Source organism: Nicotiana tabacum, chromosome 15 (genome assembly GCF_000715075.1).
Source record: "Nicotiana tabacum cultivar K326 chromosome 15, ASM71507v2, whole genome shotgun sequence".
NCBI lineage: Eukaryota > Viridiplantae > Streptophyta > Magnoliopsida > Solanales > Solanaceae > Nicotiana > Nicotiana tabacum.
Window position 1 is genome coordinate 85,135,854 of NC_134094.1, and position 18,444 is coordinate 85,154,297.

The 18,444-nt window shown below is 40.3% G+C and overlaps 1 protein-coding gene across 2 annotated transcripts; it reads right to left on the reverse strand.

The window, feature by feature from the left end:
- Positions 1–32: 32 nt before the first annotated feature.
- Positions 33–2,721, reverse strand: LOC107799709 (transcription factor bHLH130). 2 transcript variants are annotated; one of them, XM_016622848.2, is made up of 6 exons: positions 2,020–2,715; positions 1,089–1,405; positions 830–1,003; positions 622–687; positions 455–523; positions 33–369 (listed from the first exon to the last, which is right to left on the reverse strand). In XM_016622848.2, the coding sequence occupies exons 1-6, from the start codon at positions 2,384–2,386 to the stop codon at positions 313–315; spliced, it is 1,050 nt and encodes a 349-aa protein (XP_016478334.1). In that variant the 5' UTR covers positions 2,387–2,715; the 3' UTR covers positions 33–312. The 2 variants fall into 2 exon arrangements, with proteins under 2 accessions (XP_016478334.1, XP_075087060.1); XM_075230959.1 differs by lacking the exons at positions 33–369; positions 455–523 and having other exon boundaries at positions 622–698; positions 2,020–2,721.
- Between the last annotated feature and the right edge of the window lie 15,723 nt (positions 2,722–18,444).

Consider the following 18,444-nt stretch of genomic DNA (forward strand, 5'->3'; position numbering starts at 1 on the left):
TACTTAAACTCGAAGAGAAAAAGGAATGCATATACCAAGGAATACATAATCTTATTCTTGCATGTCCTATGCAACTAATGTACACTTTTCCACTAATTATGTTGTTTGAACTTTGAAACATTGTTAGTTTATAGCATCTACCATCTGCAAAAACGACAGCCAAAGATCTGTTTTTTTCTTCTTCTTTGTGTTATTCCTTGTTCTTTTTCTAAAGTTTCTAACCTATACCCTTTTGAAAAGAAACTCCATTCATGTATACTCCTTCACTTGTACTCTTCTCCATTGTGCATAAGCAAATCAGACCCTTTGGTTTTACAATGGCTTTTGCATTGCTGAGCATTTGCAGTTCGCCCGATGATCAGTGAGCGTCTGAAAATCATGACATAAATGTGTGAGAAGTTTCAAGGATAGAATTGATTAAACCAGATTTTGGATTTATGCTTCCAAATTGTACCTTGTACTGTTTTTGGAGGTCTTTAATGTACTCCACAGCCAAATCTAACATGTCTGCTGTGTTTGTTTGCTGCCAACATGATTTTACCTTAATAAGACTCCATCACAAGAACAAAAGAAAAGGTGCTGAAATTGAAAGAAAAAGGAAAATTGGTATGAAAAATCTACCTTGTCCATGTTGGGAACAAGCTCCTGTAGCTTCCTCATTCTTTCACTTATACGAGTTCTTCTAACCTGAAATAATTCTTGATTCATAATTGAACTTTAAGACTGACTTCTTGAGAAATTTCAGAGATGTTGACAAAAATGAACATAAGACTTAGATTGGGCTTAAACATATATGTACATGTATATGAACATGTTGTTTATGTCCTACCCTTTCTGCAATGCTCCTAGGATGAGTAGCACAGCCACGTTTGGCGCGGATCTTACAGGGAATAGTAGTGTCTTGGAAATGCAATAACTTCTCAATAGCTGCAATTTCAGCTGGTGTCTTTGGTAAACTTAGGTGGTGTGACAAAACTGGAGGCCTATTTCCAAGTTCTTCAATCTGGTCACAACCAAGAATGCCAATTCAAATTCCACATAATATAACAAATGATTTCAAATAGCTTCCCTACATTTTATTTCCATACCTGATTAGCATTAGCAAATAGCTTCCCCTCATTATCTAGTTGATGGGAATCATTCCAAGAGGTAAAAGGGAATCCCATATTGTAGAATTGAGCTTCTGAGTTGCCATCTCCAGACTTGTCATCATCAAGTACAGTTGTTATGCTTCTCTCGTTATCGACCTCTGAGATTCGAGACAACATTCCTAATGATGAAGGTGCCCCTGATGGGAAACTACTACTAAAATGACCTTTCAACCTGCTTGAAGATGGACTTGAATCTCCATTAGCACCATTTGCCATTCTATAACCTCCACCACTGCCTTTCAACGTGCCATAGCCTGTAATTCCATTAAACATTAAGTAGCTAACACTGAAACTTCTTATTAGTGAACACTATAAGAGTGTCAAGAATGCAGAAGCCAACACAATTATATTAGGGAAAGAAGGTGGGGAAAAGCACCTGAAACTCCCATTTCATACTAGAAGTGGATGTAGGACATGCTCTGTGGATTCAACTGAACATACTGTTTTTAGCTCGATCTATGTTAAAATGTGTACATATAATATGATCACACTCATTGAACCCACGACTCTACATCCTGGTTTCGCCTCGATTTAAACTTACCAACGACTCTACATCTTGCCATCATATACTCCAATTTGGAACAGATATGAACAGAAACTAAATCAGGGCAAACCAGAGACATGGTTTCATCTGCTTAATCTTTTAGCAACTGCTAGAAACTCTAAATCCACCAATACTTAATTAAAAAAATTAACTGAAAAAATATATAACCGTACAACAACAACTATACGAATCCTCACTTTTTCATTTGTATATAAATTTAGAAGTATTAATGAATGCACCCCTTTACCTACTTTTAAGAAAATAAAAATCTAGAGTACTTTCCCAAAGAAGAAAGATGAAGAATGAATATGAAACAGTACATACCAATTTGAGAATTGAGGTGAGAGAATAAGCCAGGTGGAGAAGTATTTTGCCTCATAAGATTTGATGCCAACTTGTTTTGCCTCTCAAGATTATTATTTCCCAATGAGCCCATCACCCTGTACCCACCACCATCCATTGACCCCACATCACCACTAGTATTTTGCCTTGGATATTGAGGTGGCAACTGTGAATTCTGAGAGACCAATTGGTTATTTAAACCAGCAAGATTGAACCCTTTATTCTCACTGCCAAAATTTTCAATCTTTATTACTCCATCTGTGAGATTCTCAAACAAAGAACTTGGAGCTGAACGAAACCTTAACAAACCAGAATTCATGTTCTGGTTTTTATCAAACTCTGAGTCCATTAATAGCTCTCTGTTTTTTTTTTTTTTTTTGGCAAATAACACTTCTTTATGTTTGGAATTTGCAGAATATATAGAACTAGAATCAGAAGATAAACATTTGGGAGTTGATTAGTACCATATATTTCTTCTGCATAAAAGTTATAATCTTTGTCTGAAATATCAGCTTGTTTGTTAAGCAGTATGGAGATAGAAATCTTCAAGAACAAGCAAGAAAGAATAGTCTGCTAAGATTTTTTCTTTTTTTTCTTTTCAGAGAAGAAGCTTTTAGATCTCTTAGCTAGTGTATTTTCATGAAAGAAGAGTAGCAAATTATAGAAAAAGGTAATGGAGAATTTTTTATTTTATTTTTGGTGTGGTAAATAAGTGGAACCCTGAGGTCAATACAGGATAATTAGAAAATGCAAGAAATAGAATGATCTTTTAATTTTTCGGTATTGTCCCTACAAATTTAAATTCATGTTGAGTAAATCTATTAAGAGGTAAAATGCTCTTAATAATAATTTGTTTTATTCTTAGACACAATATAAAATCTCTTATTAAAAGTGATGAAGGAATCCTTATCATCACGCTATATTTGTGGTGATAAATAAATAATCTACCATTTGAACTGTTTTTAGAGGATATATATATATATATTAGACGGTTGAATCTAAGCTCTTTTGAAGGTTTTGGTTGCATGGATTTCAATTCCCACCGAGGGGGACAGATGTTCGAGCCACTCTTTTTTTGTTTCTATTTTACTTTGTGTACAATATTTGTGGAATTAGAAATTAATTATTCTGTTGTATCTACTAGTTTCCTTTGTTTTCCTGCACGGCTGCACTACGTGTTACGACCATTATTGGAGCATCTAAAGATTCTTGACTGTTAAAAAAGTAAAAATGTTAGATTGTGCCAATTCAATAATATTACTGCAAGCATTTTCTCTTCTTTTTTTCGGAATAATATTATTATGCTGCGTATATATTACTTGACATTCCAAGATAACAACATAAAGCCTAAGGTATTTCGAATTTATTTGATTTTTGAGTAGATCTGTGTTGCGGAAGATCGTGGGTTAACTAGCACACAATCACACACAAAGAAAATAGAGAAGAAAAATCCACACAAGGATTTAACGAAGTTAAGCCTAATCCTCGGGGCAGAAGCAGAGAGTTTTTCATTATGAATGAGAAAAAAATCACAATACAATCTCTAGAATCCCCAATTACAACCTCTATATATAGATCTCAAATTGTCCCAAAAAGGTTTTCCAATTTGACAAGGGCTATAAGTTTTCTTTTCCCAAATCTATTAGGACAATGAGTTTTCCTAAACCTACAGGGATTATAGGTTTCCTTAAAATACAAGAAAATAATTCAAGCCACAAAATAACAAATCTCCCCTTTGGCTTGAATTCTCTTCATTAACAAGAACAACATCTATCTACCTTGCCCTCAGCCCTCACGAGGGCTCTACCCATTGCCACACACATCAACCAAGTCTAGGCAAAGCCTAAACTTGTTAAGAGACTCAATCTCTTCAGCCATAGCACTAATCCGTCGATTTGGTTCTGTACCCGGAATAGCTTCTGGATAGTTATAACACTCAAACGCATCAACGGTCTTTGCAACTGTCAAAGCAAATCCAACAGGATTCGTATATCCAAGAAGATTCCCATCAACTACATTTGCAAACCTTTGCGGTCGGTTGATCACTATCTTCTCTCTGCATGTTGCAATGTTATATGGTTGTTGTTGCGCATGTGCATCAACATTATCATTTTGATCAATATTTTGCACCTCCTCCACTTCATCTACTTTAGAACTACTGGGCTGAGCTAGTAGAGATTCAATTTCTAGCTCTATGCGGTCACTGACACCATGATCTATTTTCGCTATTGCCTTCTCCCTCTGACTGTCCAGTGAGGCAGATTTATTTAATGTTATATCCCTACTGATAATTAGCCCTGGAGTCTTTTGATCTGTGCACCACAACCTATAACCTTTCTCTCCAGTTGCATACCCTAGAAATATGCACTTCTTTACCCTCGGCTCAAGTTTTTCATCACTCACATGAGCATAAGCAGGACAACCAAATATCCTTAAATTTGAATAATCAACAGGCGAGCCGGATCATACCTCAAAAGGAGTTTTGAACTCAATAGTTGTGGATGGAGATCTGTTGACCAAATAACAAGTTGTATTGATTGCTTCAACCCAAAAATCATTTTTAACATATGAGTGTGAAAACATGCTCTGTGCCCTATCACAAAGCCTTTTGTTCATATGTTCTGCAATATCATTTTGTAATGGTGTTCCGACACAAGCGTGGTATCTCACTATGCCCTCTCTGCTGTAGAAATTATCGAACTCGGAATTGCAAAATTTCAACCCATTGTCATTTCGAAGATGCTTAACTTTTCTTTTCGTCTGCCTCTCAACCATCGTCTTCCATTTAACAAATGTCGGAAATGCCTCATCTTTTGTTTTTAGAAAATACACCCACACCATCCTTGAGTAATCATCAATCAAAGTCATAAAATACCTAGCACCACTCTTGGAGAGAACTCTATTTGGACCCCACAAGTCTGAATATATAGAATCTAACTTGTCTCTAGTCTTGTGCTCGGCCTTCTTGCTGAACTTTACCCTTGTCTGTTTACCAAATATATAATGCTCACAAAAATTTAAAACTTAATTTTTATACTCATTCAGCAAATTCTACTTATTCAACAAAGACAATCCATTATCACTCATATGACCAAGTCGCAAGTACCATAACTGAGACTGATTCAGATCATTTTTCCTAGAAGCTACAACAGCTTCCCTTTCAACTACACTGGCCTGAAGATGATACAATTTAGAATGCAGTTTACCCTTCATGAGTACCATGGAACCTTTACACACTTTAAGTATTCCATTCTCGGAGTGAAACTTATATCCCTGATCATCCAAAGTCGAAAGAGAAATCAAATTTTTCTTTATTCGAGGAACATGCCAACACTCAATGTTTCTGATAATTCCATTGAACATTTTCAATATGATGTTACCAATCCCCTCTACTGTAATGGATTGTCATCTCCCATGTAGACAGTCCCACTGATCTTCTTGTAAGTTGCAAACCAATTCTTGTGTGGACACATGTGGAAAGTAGCACCGGAATCAAGAACCCAGGAATTCCTCCCATGACTAGAATCCACGACACAGACTTCCCCTACATAACCACTACCATCAGAATTATTGCTAGTGTCAACAACATTTGCCAAATTATCTATTTTTTGCTTTCCTCTTTCCTCTTTTCTCTTTCAGCTCAGGACAATCTCTCTTGTAGTGATCTTGCTCCCTGCACTCATAACAGTTCTGCTTCCTTGCTCTAAACTTCGATCTGGCTGTTGACTTTTTTCTATTAAAGTCTGTTTGTTGTGTTCTTCCTTGTCACGACCCCAAATTCCCTCTGCAGGATGTCGTGATGGCACCTAGTCTCTAAGACTAGGTAAGCCTATCAATGCGGAATAATAATAAATATCTGAAATAAATAAACTATAATTCAAATAATTTTAACTCCCAAAACCCGGTAGAAATAAATTACAAGCTTCTAAGAATTTATTATCAATGTCTCTATATGTCAAGGTCTAAATAAATTATAAGGAAGCAACATAAAATGATAGAAGGGGACTCCGGAGTCTGCGGACGCTGGCAGATATACCTCGAAGTCTCCGTGCGTAGGTAACTCACTGATGTCTAGGCTAGTAAAATGTACCTGGATCTTTATAAAAAGATGTGCAGAAGTGTAGTATGAGTACATCACAGCGGTACCCAGTAAGTGCCAAGCCTAACCTCGGTAGAGTAGTGACGAGGTTAGGTGAGACCCTACTGGAATATAATAATGGTATGGTAAAATGTTTATCAATATAGTAAAATAAAATGACATTGGAAATGAATCAAATAGTATGTCACATTTAATGACACCAAATAATTGCAAATAATATCTCGTGGAATCAAAACAAAATTTCCTTCAACTTTATGAAAATCACAATAATTAATCGAAAGCAACCATGGCCATAAATCAATATCAACAAGGGCACTACCGAGGTACCGCCTCGTAGTCCCAAATTATAAATAATTTCACAATATCTCATTTCCTTATACCACCACGGGAGCCTTCACAATTTATTTAAAGAAAGCATTTTTCCCCCAAAATAGTATCACGCGTTTTAGCCACCCTTATCACACCGCATGACTTCTAGTAGTCACCCCTACTAGCCACCGTATCAAGCCACCCTTATCTCACCGCATGTGTTTCAACACCCAGACCTTATACCACCGCATGCGTATCAATATCACAATATATCACAATTTGTACCTCAAGTGCCCAATATTTCAATTTTCCACAAAAAAAAAATCAACAACAATATTTTTCAATAATAAAGAGCTCACGGCTCATGCCAGAATAATCCAAAAAAAAAATCTTACGAAAATATTCAAGAATAAATAATTCAGGAAAATAATATTTTAAATTTTTAATACGTTGCTTCAATATCAAATTTAAAAATGTCAAATACTTCATATTAATAATATTTAATTTAAAGAAAATCAACCTTCAATAATGCACAATATAAAAGAAACCAAGTTTCAATTAAACAGGTAAAACAATTAGCAGGAAAAAAGGTAAACAAATTTAAAATATATATCACCGATCAATGATGAAGAATATAACAAGATAAAATAATTTAATAACTGCGCAACAATGATTTACACAATTTAAAAATATAATCTTTCACATTTAGCTCATGTACACACTCGTCACCTCGTGTACACGACTTTCAACATATTTCAATAATCACATTAATATCAATTCTAGGAGAAATTTCCCCCACACAAGGTTAGACAAGTCACTTACCTCGACTTGCTCCAATTTAATCAAGTATTATACTTTTTCCTCGATTTTTCGACTCCGATCGACTCGTATCTAGTCATAATTAATTCGATACAGTCAACAAAAATTATAGAATTAATTCTATATGAAAATACTATATTTTTTTTCAATAAAAATCCGAAATTAACTCAAAAATGGCCCGTGGGGCCTATGTCTCGAAATCCGGCGAAAGTTACGAAATATGAACGCCCATTCAACCACGAGTCTAACCATACCAAAATGACTAAATTCCAATAACGATTTGACCCTCAAATCCACAAATCTATCCAAGAGGGTTTTCAAATTTTTCCAACTTAAATCACCAATTAAATGTTAAAAACAGTGATGGATTCGTGTAATATAACAAAGATTGAGTTAAGAACACTTACCCCAATATTTTTTCTTGAAGATATATCAAAAATCGCCTCTGCTCAAGCTCCAAGTTGTTAAAAATGGCGAATGAGACGAAACCCCCCTGTTTTTATACCTTACGGATCTGTCCAGGCTGACCTCGATCGTGGAGTCCGATCCTAGACCTCGATCATGAGAGTACGATCCTGGACCTCGATCATGGGAGTCCGATGATGGGGAGTCCGATCATGGCCCTCGACCCTGGGGCTCGATCACAGCCGTCGATCCTGGCTATCGATCATGGCTTCGATCCTTATGGCCTTCGATCACTGGCCTTGGTCATAACCCTCGATCCTGGGCCTTCGATCAGTGGCCTTCGATCATGGATCTCGAGCCTGCCTTCGATCCTTGGCTCAATTTCTGGGGGCTCGATTGCACAGCAGAAGAGAATTTGTAGCAGCTTTTGCAGCAGCTGTTTAAGTCCCATTTTTGATCCGTTAACCATCCGAAACTCACCCGAGGCCCTCGAGACCTCAACCCAATACACCAACAAGTCCTAAAACATCATACGAACTTATTTGAAACCTCAAATCACATCAAACAATGCTAAAATCACGAATCACACATAGATTCAAGCCTAATGAACTTTGAAACTTTCAATTTCTACAAACAACACCGGAACCTATCAAATCAAGTCCGATTGACCTCAAATTTTGCACGCAAGTCATAAATGACATAATGGAGCTATGAAAATTTTCAGAATCGGATTTCGACTCCGATATCAAAAAGTCAACCCCTCGGTCAAACTTTCCAAAAATTTAACTTTCGGCATTTCAAGCCTAATTGCACTACGGACTTCCAAATAAAATTCCGATCATGTTTCTAAGTCCAAAATCACCATATGGAGCTGTTGGAATCATCAAAATTCTATTCCGGGGTCATTTGCACATAATTCGACATCCGGTCCCTATTTGAACTTAAACTTTAAATTTTTCGTCAAAATTCCATATCTCGGGCTAGGGACCTCGGAATTTGATTCCGGGCATACGCCCAAGTCCCAATTCAGGATACGGACCTACCGAAATAGTCAAAATACTGATCTCAGTCCGTTTGCTCAAAATGTTGACCAAAGTCAACTCAGTTGTGTTTTAAACATCTCATTCACATTTTAATCCATTTTTCACCTAAAAATCTTCCGAATTTTTTTTTTACGGACTGCACACGCAAGTTGAGTAACGGTAAATAGTGCTTAGATCACATAATTAATCATTAAATTTAAAGATGACATTTTGGGTCATCACATTCTCCACCTCTAAAACAAACATTCGTCCTCGAACGGAGTTAGAAAAAGTACCTGAGCTGGTGAATAAGTGTGGATAACAGCTGCGTATATCATGCTCGACCTCCCAAGTCGCCTCCTCGACCGGATGACCCCTCCACTGAACCTTCACGGAAGCAATGTTCTTTGACCTCAGCTTTCGAACCTGCCTATCTAAAATAGCCACGGGTTCCTCAATATAAGATAGATCCTTGTCCAACTGAACCGAACTGAAGTCTAACACATGTGACGGATTGCCATGATATTTCCGAAGTATGGAAACATGGAATATCGGATGAACCGCAGAAAGACTAAGTGGTAGTGCAAGTCTATAAGCCACCTCTCCAACTCTCTCAAGAATCTCAAAAGGCCCAATATACCTAGGGCTCAACTTGCCCTTATTCCCGAACCTCATCACACCCTTCATAGGCGAAACCCAGAGCAATACCCGCTCACCAACCATGAATGCGATATCACGAAGGCTCGTCCAAGCCAAGGACGGGAACTCATCAGAACAAAAGAGGTATGCCTCCCTTATTATCTACTCATAATTTTTGTGTGTCACCTACAGAGATAGTCTACGTAGCCGAAGATGAGATCAGACCCGAACACCATAACATCCGACGCCCTCTATGAGTTCCACCAGGAACGAGGGCACAAAACTGAAGATTACATCGCTATCAGACAAGAAGTCGTAAACATGTCGCGACAAGGGCACCTCAAAGAGCTGCTGAGCGACAGGGGGGAACCAATTTTGCCAGAGGACGCGAACACCAAGGACTGCCAAAGCCACCATCACCAGCTTGTACCATCAACATATTATCGGCGGCAGCGATGACGCCTCTATCAACAACGTGAAGTTCACCACTACCCACAAGCTCAAGTGATCTATCACTCGCGAACGATACGACGAACTCGAAGAAAGTATCATCTTTGAGAAGTCGGATGCTGACGGTTTGACTTTTCCTCATAATGATGCCCTCGTTATTAGTTTACGCATTTTAGATACCGATGTCAAACGCATCATGGTAGACGACGGGAGCGACGCATGCATTATCCATCCCCGATTCCTTACCCATATGAGACTCGAGGATAAGATAATGACACGCTGTATCACGCTAACTGGTTTTAATAATGCAGTTGAACGGACATCCGGGGAAATTACACTCTATGTCTTAGCCGGCGGCGTAACTTTAGAGACAACGTTCCACATCATGGACCAGGCCACTACATACAACACCATAGTGGGACGACCGTGGATACATCCCATGAGAGCCGTCCCCTCCAGCCTATACCAAATAATTAAATTTCCAACACCATAGGGGATATTCAGTATACGCAGAGAACAACGCATATCTCGGAAATGCTACCACATTCCCTTAGACAAAACGGTCACCCAACAAAGAAAGGATAAAGAAAAAGAAGCATAGCAATCAACAGGGTCGAGGTTGGAGCAAGATGAGACCGAGGACGTCATCAAATACCCCGACACGGTCGAAGCTGCAGGATCGACCATAGAAGACCTCGACTCCATTCAATTGGACCTCAACGACTATAGCAAGAAGTCCTATACGGTTACAAACTTTGGGAACCAGGTAAATTCTGTCCATTCTTAACATCTAACATAGATTTGTTTGCTTTTAGCCATGCAGATATGTCGGGCATCCCGAAGAAAATCACCATGCACAATTTAAACATCAACCCATTCCACTCCCCAGTGAGACAAGTCAGGCAAAAATTCAATCCTGTTATCAACGATGCAGTCCGCGAGGAGGTGGAAAAACTACTAGAGAACGGTTCCATAAGGGTGTCGAAGTACCCCAAGTGGATCGCCAACATAATGATGGTCAGAAAGAAAAATGGTAAATGGCGGATGTGCCTGGACTTCACAGATTTGAACAAAGCATGTCCGAAGTATTTGTTGTCGTTACCTCATATCGACTAACTCATCGACGCAACAACCGGGCATGAGCTATTACATTTCTTGGACGCTTATTTGGGCTATAACCAGATACTTATGGAAGAGGAAGATCAGGAAAAGACCACGTTCATCACCCACCAAGGAACGTATTGCTATCAGGTCATGTCGTTTAAACTAAAAAACACAGGGGCTACTTATCAAAGGTTGGTAACCAAGATATTCAAAGACCAGCTCGGTAAGTCTTTGGAGGTATATATAGACGATATGTTGGTCAAGTCCAAAAGGGCAAAGGATCATATCGATCATTTGAAAGAAACTTTCTACATACTCAGACGATACGGAATGAAGCTGAACTCGAAGAAATGCACGTCTGGCGTAGCCTCGGGAAAATTCTTGGGTTTCCTGGTGTCGCAGCGAGGGATCGAGGTTAACCCCGACCAAATCAAATATATCGAGGGGATACCAGAACTCTTAACCACTATAAAGCAAGTCCAAAGTTTGACAGGTCGTATCGCCGCCCTATCAAGTTTCATTTCGCGGTCATCGGATAGATGCAACAATTTTTTTGGCGTACTCAAGAAGGACAACGGCCTCGAATGGACTTCTGAGTGCATCCAGGATTTGCAAGAACTAAAGGCATACCTATCATCATCGCCCCTGCTCTCAAAACCCGAACCTGGGGAGAAACTCCTCGTCTATCTAGCCGTATCCGAGGTAGCAGTAAGCGCATTCTTAATCCGCAAAAATAAAGGTACGCAATCTCCCATCTATTACATTAGCAGAACACTCGTTGACACTGAAATGAGGTACCCACACCTCAAAAAATTAGTTATGGCCTTGGTCGTAGCTTCACGGAAGCTTAGACTCTATTTCCAATGCCACCCCATCTCGGTCGTCACAACCTTTCCCCTGAAAGCATTTTGCATAAGCCTGAGCTATCCGGGAGGCTGGCCAAATGGGCCGTCGAGCTAGGTGAGCACGATATCACATACCAGTCGCGAACAGCGATAAAGTCACAAGTGCTTGTCGACTTCGTTGCCGACTTTAGTGCAAAAATAATGCCTGAAATCGAAAGGGAAGCCATCCAAACTTCCCTCCAAACACAAGACCTCAAGGTTCTATATACCGATGGCACATAAAATGCATCAGGGTTCGGACTCGTACTCATACTCGAGGTCCCAACAGGCTAAGTAATTCGCCAGTCCATAAGGTGCCCGGATATGATTAACAATGAGGCCGAGTATGAGGTCGTAATTGTAGGGTTAACGCTAGCACTCAAATATGGGGCGAAACAGTTGAAACTCTGTTGTGACTCCCAGCTTGTAGTCAACCAAGTCACAAGGACTTTCCAAATCAATAACAAAGATTGCAAAAATACCAGACCAAAATCTGCAAGTTGTTGCCTCAGTTCGACGAATGTCGGCTCGATCAAATCCCACGAGCACAGAATGTCGAAGCAGACGACCTCGCCAAACTAGCCGCAGACCAAAAGCATCACGACCAGAGATAAAAGCGTAGTCCACCTCCTCAACTTATCACTAGACCAAATCGAGGTAAGAACCATAAACTTAACTTGGAACTGGCGCAATCGCATTATCGCATATTTGCAGGATGACACACTCCCACGAGACAAAAAAGAGGCCAAGAAACTAAGAATGCAAGCGGCCAGATACAGTCTCCTTCATAACGACATGTACAAGAGGGCTTACGGCGGCCCTCTAGCGAAGATCTTAGGCCTGAACCAAACCCAGCACGACCTCGAAGAAGTCCACGAAGGCCATTGTGGAGCTCATTCCGGCAATCGAGAAATGGTCAGATGCCTCATATGGGCGGTTACTACTGGCCCACCATGAAAAAGGATGTCACAGACTTCGTGAGGAAATACGAACAGTACCAAAAGTACGCCCCAATGATTCACTAAGCAGGCGAACATCTCTACTCGGTCACCTCCCCTTGGTTGTTCATCAAATGGGAATAGACATTGTGGGGCCTTCCTAGCAAGGCAAGGTAATGTATGATTCCTTTTGGTTTTAATTGACTATTTCTCTAAGTGGGTGGTAGCAAGAGCATTTTCCCAAATACGGGAACAGAAGGTAATCACCTTTATATGGAGAAACATCATATGCCAATTCGGCCTACCCAAGGAAATCAGATGTGACAACGAACCACAGTTCACATGGAAGAAAATCATCGATTTCTTCGAGAAATGGCACATCAAGAGAATACTCTCAACCCCATACCACCCAGCAGGTAACAGGCAAGCAGAGTCCTCCAATAAGTCTATACTGAACATCATGAAGACAAAGCTCGAAGACGCCAATGGACTGTGACCGAAAATGCTACCATAAGTATTATGGGCCTATCGAACAACTCCGAAGACGAGCACAGGAGAGACGCCTTACTCTTTGGTCTATGGGACTAAGGTAGTATTACCGGTGGAGGTCAAAAAACCCAGCCTAAGATACTCCCAAAAAAGCGGCACGAGCAACAACGAAAGCAGAAGGCAGGAATTCGACGAAATCGACGAATGAAGAGACATGGACTACATAAGAATGGTCACCCCAAAACAACAAGCATAACGTTAGTACAACAAGAAAGCAAAGGACCGGCCACTCAAAGTCGAGGACTACGTACTGAAAGCCAAAACTCAAGCGAGCAAAGATCCCCGAAAAGGCAAGCTGGGAACAAATTGGGTTGGTCCGTACAAAATCACATCCAAAGCGAACAACGGTTCATTCCAACTAGAGGCAATGGAAGGAAATCTACTACCAAACAACTTGAATATCAGCCACCTCAAGTACTTCAACTTCTGAGAGAAAAAGCGTCCCCCAAGTCGTACTCTTTTTTCCATCACTTGAGTTTTGTCCCATTTGGGTTTTCCAAGGAGGTTTTTAACGAGGCGGCGAAGGAAACGCTTTGAGTTAAAGTTTGCGAAGATATGGTCATGGCTACTATTTCATTTCTCGACCTATCAATACTCTCCAAGTCAACGTAACCAATGAAGGGACTAGATAGACTGGGACTGCGACTGGAACGCCAGCCAACACCCAAAAATATGTAAATTTCTCCAAGTATATAACCAAAGCAACAATGTCAAAGTAATAAGAAACTTACGCTTATCATCACACTTTTGTTTTTTAAGGTTATGTTCGACCCCGCTCGAAAAATACCTATCGGCCCTCGGTCACGATTTAATAAAAGGTTATGTTCGACCCCACTCGAACAAACACCTATCGACCCTCGGCCACAATTTAATAAAAGGTTATATTCGGCCCCACTCGAACAAACACCTAATGGCCTCGGTCGCGATTTAATGAAAGGTTATGTTCGACCCCGCTCGAAAAAACACTTACCAGCCCTCGACCATGATTTAATGAAAGATTATGTTCGACCTCGCTTGAGCAAACACCTATCGGCTCTCTTCCGCGATTTAATGAAAGGTTATATTCGACCCCGCTCGAACAAACACCTACCGGCCCTCAGCTGCGATTTAATGAAAGGTTATGTTCGACCCCGCTAGTATAAATACCTACCGGCCCTCGGCTGCGATTTAGTGAAAGGTTATGTTCGACCTCGCTCAAACAAATACCTATCTACTCTCGACCACATCCCAACAAAGAAACAAAAAATACACGCAAGTACAGAAAATAAACCACAAGAAGAGAAGAAGAATCAAGGAACAACTTTGATATTTCACATAAAACTGTTTACAATAGGCTCGTGGAGGCGCCAACAAAAAATACACAAAAAATCAAAAGGGAAAACTACTGGTCACCACCATTAGGGCCTTCAACATCCTCGCCAACTTGGCCCTCAACAACATCGCCACCCAGAGCATCAACGCCCTCTCCATCGCCATCTTCTCCCTCAGGATATGCAGCATCATACCAGGCATTTCCTCGAGCCGGTTTACACCCTCGTCCCCCTCGTCATCACTGGCCTCGGGTGTAGCGGATCATACCTATAAGCGACTCAAGCTTCACGAGCCTTAACACGAACATCTTCGAGGGAAGCCTCAGAAACTGATCCAGTCACATGCAAATCTCGAAAGACATCTAACTAGGCCTCGGCATGGATCCACTCCTCGTACAACTCCCAGAGGAATATTGGGAAAATCTAAAGTGAGGGAAGAGGATGGTCGTGCCAGTAACTGGGCCTTCTCAGCCTCCAGAACAGCAACTTGGTCGTAGAGGCCAGAAGTCTCTTTATCTAACTCTCTGATCCTCCCATCAAGTCGCTCTTCTTTAAGCCTTGTTGTTGTTAAGTCATTTTCTCGCTCTGAGCGGAGAATCTGAATAACCACTTCAAGAGACTATGCTTTCCTCAAACCCTCCGACCGAGCAGACTTCGCCTTCTCTAGCTCCTGCGTCTTCTCGGCGACCTCGCTGCTAAGAGCCTCCGCCCTAAATTGACACTCCTCAAGCTGGGCTCGCAGTAAAATCACCTAAGCTTGGAGATCGTTGTATTGGGCTTCGACCCCCTTGCTGATCTCGAGCTCTTCCTCCTTGCTCCTCAACGTCTCTTCCAAGACGCTGCACTTCCCCACCATCCGTACTAGCTCCTCATCCATCGCCTTCAAGTTATCCCTCAATTGGCGCACATCGCCGCTTTCGCGAAGCCGACACCAAAGCTCCCTGTACTTATCAAGGACTCTGAAGTACTTGTCCTTCAACTTCACATAGATATCTTTACGCCTCTGCTCCCTACGAGCACTCTCAATCTCCAGGACGAGCGTCTATAAAACGAACAAAAGAATTTAGAGACTATGAAAGAACAAAACCAAAGGAAAATAACTAACAGCGAATGTACTCACCCGAAGGGCGAGGCCGACAATGTTATTTGATAGGTCACTGTCATTCATATCATGAGGGTCATACCCTCAACTTCAGAACTAAGAGGGACAAGGGAGTGGATAATCTTCTCGGTATCCACAAGAAGATTACGGTCCATCGGGATCGTAATAGTTCTCGAACCCCCCTCCAATACCTGAATTTGAGTAAGTCCCTCGTCAATCATCCTCAACTCATCTACATCCATGTCAGAATCGGATCCAACATCCTCCTCAGCAACAACCTTACTTCTATCATCATTTGAAGGAAGTGCATCCGCCGCAACCCCGGAAGGTAGGCCTCTTTGTGTCTTGGAAGAACAGGACCACCGCTGCTCACCATGCCTTCGAACACATCCCCCACAGGTCATATATTCGTATTCTCTAAACAAACAGCCTCATGACTAGCCTCAGGGCCTCCCCGATATGCACTGTGGCCGTCTCCCGAAGGACAAAACCACACTCTCATACATCGGCGGCCGTCGACCTCTCTCCCCCGACGTCCACGACCCTCCTCTTACGAGGAATCAAATTGATACCATAGCGCGTGAGTTGTCCGCGTAGCACGTGAGTTTGCAGTGCGGATCCAGGTATTGATATGATGGTACGTGAGTTGTCCGTGCTTAGCGCTTGGGCTTTGGGAGCCCCTCCGGTGTCTATACACACCCCCAGTGAGCGCAGAGTGTTGAGTGTTTTGAGTATTGAGTGCTGAGTGCGAGTGATGAGTGATGGAGTGACACTGTTGTGAGGTTGAATTTATTTGTGCTGTTGCTACATTTATCTGTTAAAATTCTTTGTGGCATTTACTAAGTTATGGGATTTACCTGTTTATTTCTGTTTATTTTTAAATTGTGAAAAATAAATAATTAGACTGTTTGTCACGACCCCAAATTTCCTCCGTAGGATGTCGTGATAGCACCTAGTCTCTAAGACTAGGTAAGCCTATCAATGCGGAATAATAATAAATATCTAAAATAAATAAACTACAATTCAAATAATTTCAACTCCCAAAACCCGGTAGAAATAAGTCACAAGCTTCTAAGAATTTATTCTCAATGTCTCTATATGTCAAGGTCTAAATAAAATATAAGGAAGCAACATAAAATGATAGAAGGGGACTCCGGAGTCTGCGGACGCTGGCAGATATACCTCGAAGTCTCCGTGCGCAGGTAACTCACTGACGTCTAGGCTGGTAAAATGTACCTGGATCTGCACAAAAAGATGTGCAGAAGCGTAGTATGAGTACACCACAGCGGTACCCAGTAAGTGCCAAGCCTAACCTCGGTAGAGTAGTGACGAAGTCAGGTGAGGCCCTACTGGAATATAATAATGGCATGGTAAAATGTTTATCAATGTAGTAAAATAAAATGACATTGAAAATGAATCAAATAGTATGTCATATTTAATGACACCAAATAATTGCAAATAATATCTCGTGGAAATCAAAACAGAATTTCCTTCAACTTTATGAAAATCACAATAATAATCAAAGGCAACTACGGCCATAAATCAATATCAACAAGGGCACTCCCGAGGTACCGCCTCGTAGTCCCAAATCATAAATAAATTCACAATATCTCATTTCCTTATATCACCGCGGGAGCCTTCACAATTTATTTAAAGAAAATATTTTTCCCGAAATAGCATCCCGCGTTTTAGCCACCCTTATCACACCGCATGACTTCTAGTAGTTCCCCTACTAGCCACGCGTATCAAGCCACCCTTATCTCACCGCATGCGTTTCAACACCCAGACCTTATACCACCGCATGCGTATCAATATCACAATATATCACAATTTGTACCTCAAATGCTCAAATAATTTAACTTGCCAAACTAATTTAACAACAATATTTTTCCACAATAAAGAGCTCACGGCTCATGCCAAAATAAATCATCAATAATAGTTGCCATAATAAAGAGCTCACGGCTCATGCCAAAATAAATCATCAATAATAGTCTGCCACAATAAAGAGCTCACAGCTCATGTCAAAATAATTAATCAATAATATTCTTCCATAATAAAGAGCTCACGGCTCCCTCACAATGAGTATAAAAATATTCAGGAGTAAATAATTTAGGAAAATAATATTTCAAAATCTTTACTACGTTGCTTCAATATCAAGTTTAAAAATGTCAAATACTTCATATTAATAACATTTAATTTAAAGAAAATCAACCTTCAAATAATGCACAGAATAAAAGAAACCAAGTTTCAACTAAACAGGTAAAACAATTAGTAAGAAAAGATCAAACAAATTTGAAGTATATATCTCACATCAATGATGAAGAATATAACAAGATAAAATAATTTAATAAATGCGCAACAGTGATCTACACAATTTAAAAATATAATCTTTCACAATTTAACTCGTGTACACACTCGTCACCTCGTGCACACGACTTTCAACACATTTCAATAATCACATCAATACCAATCCTATGGGAAAGTTTCCCACACAAGGTTAGACAAGTCACTTACCTCGACTTGCTTCAATTTAACCAAGTATTATGCTTTTTCCTCGAATTTCCGATTCCGATCGACTCGTATCTAGTCATAATTAATTCGATACATTCAACAAAAATTATAGTAATCACTTTCATAAGAAAATATTACATTTTCATTAAAATCCGAAATTAGCTCAAAATTTGCCCGTGGGGCCCACATCTCGGAATCCGGCGAAACTTACAAAATCCGATAACCCATTCAATTACGAGTCCACCCATACCAATTTTACCAAAATC

Coding starts and splice junctions, on each gene's coding strand:
- LOC107799709 (XM_016622848.2), bottom strand. CDS start 2,386: ATGGACTCAGAGTTTGATAAAAACCAGAACATGAATTCTGGTTTGTTA. Junction 1,406..2,019: donor TCACCTCAATTCTCAAATTG/GTATGTACTGTT, acceptor ATGGAATTACAG/GCTATGGCACGTTGAAAGGC. Junction 370..454: donor ACCTCCAAAAACAGTACAAG/GTACAATTTGGA, acceptor CATGATTTTCAG/ACGCTCACTGATCATCGGGC.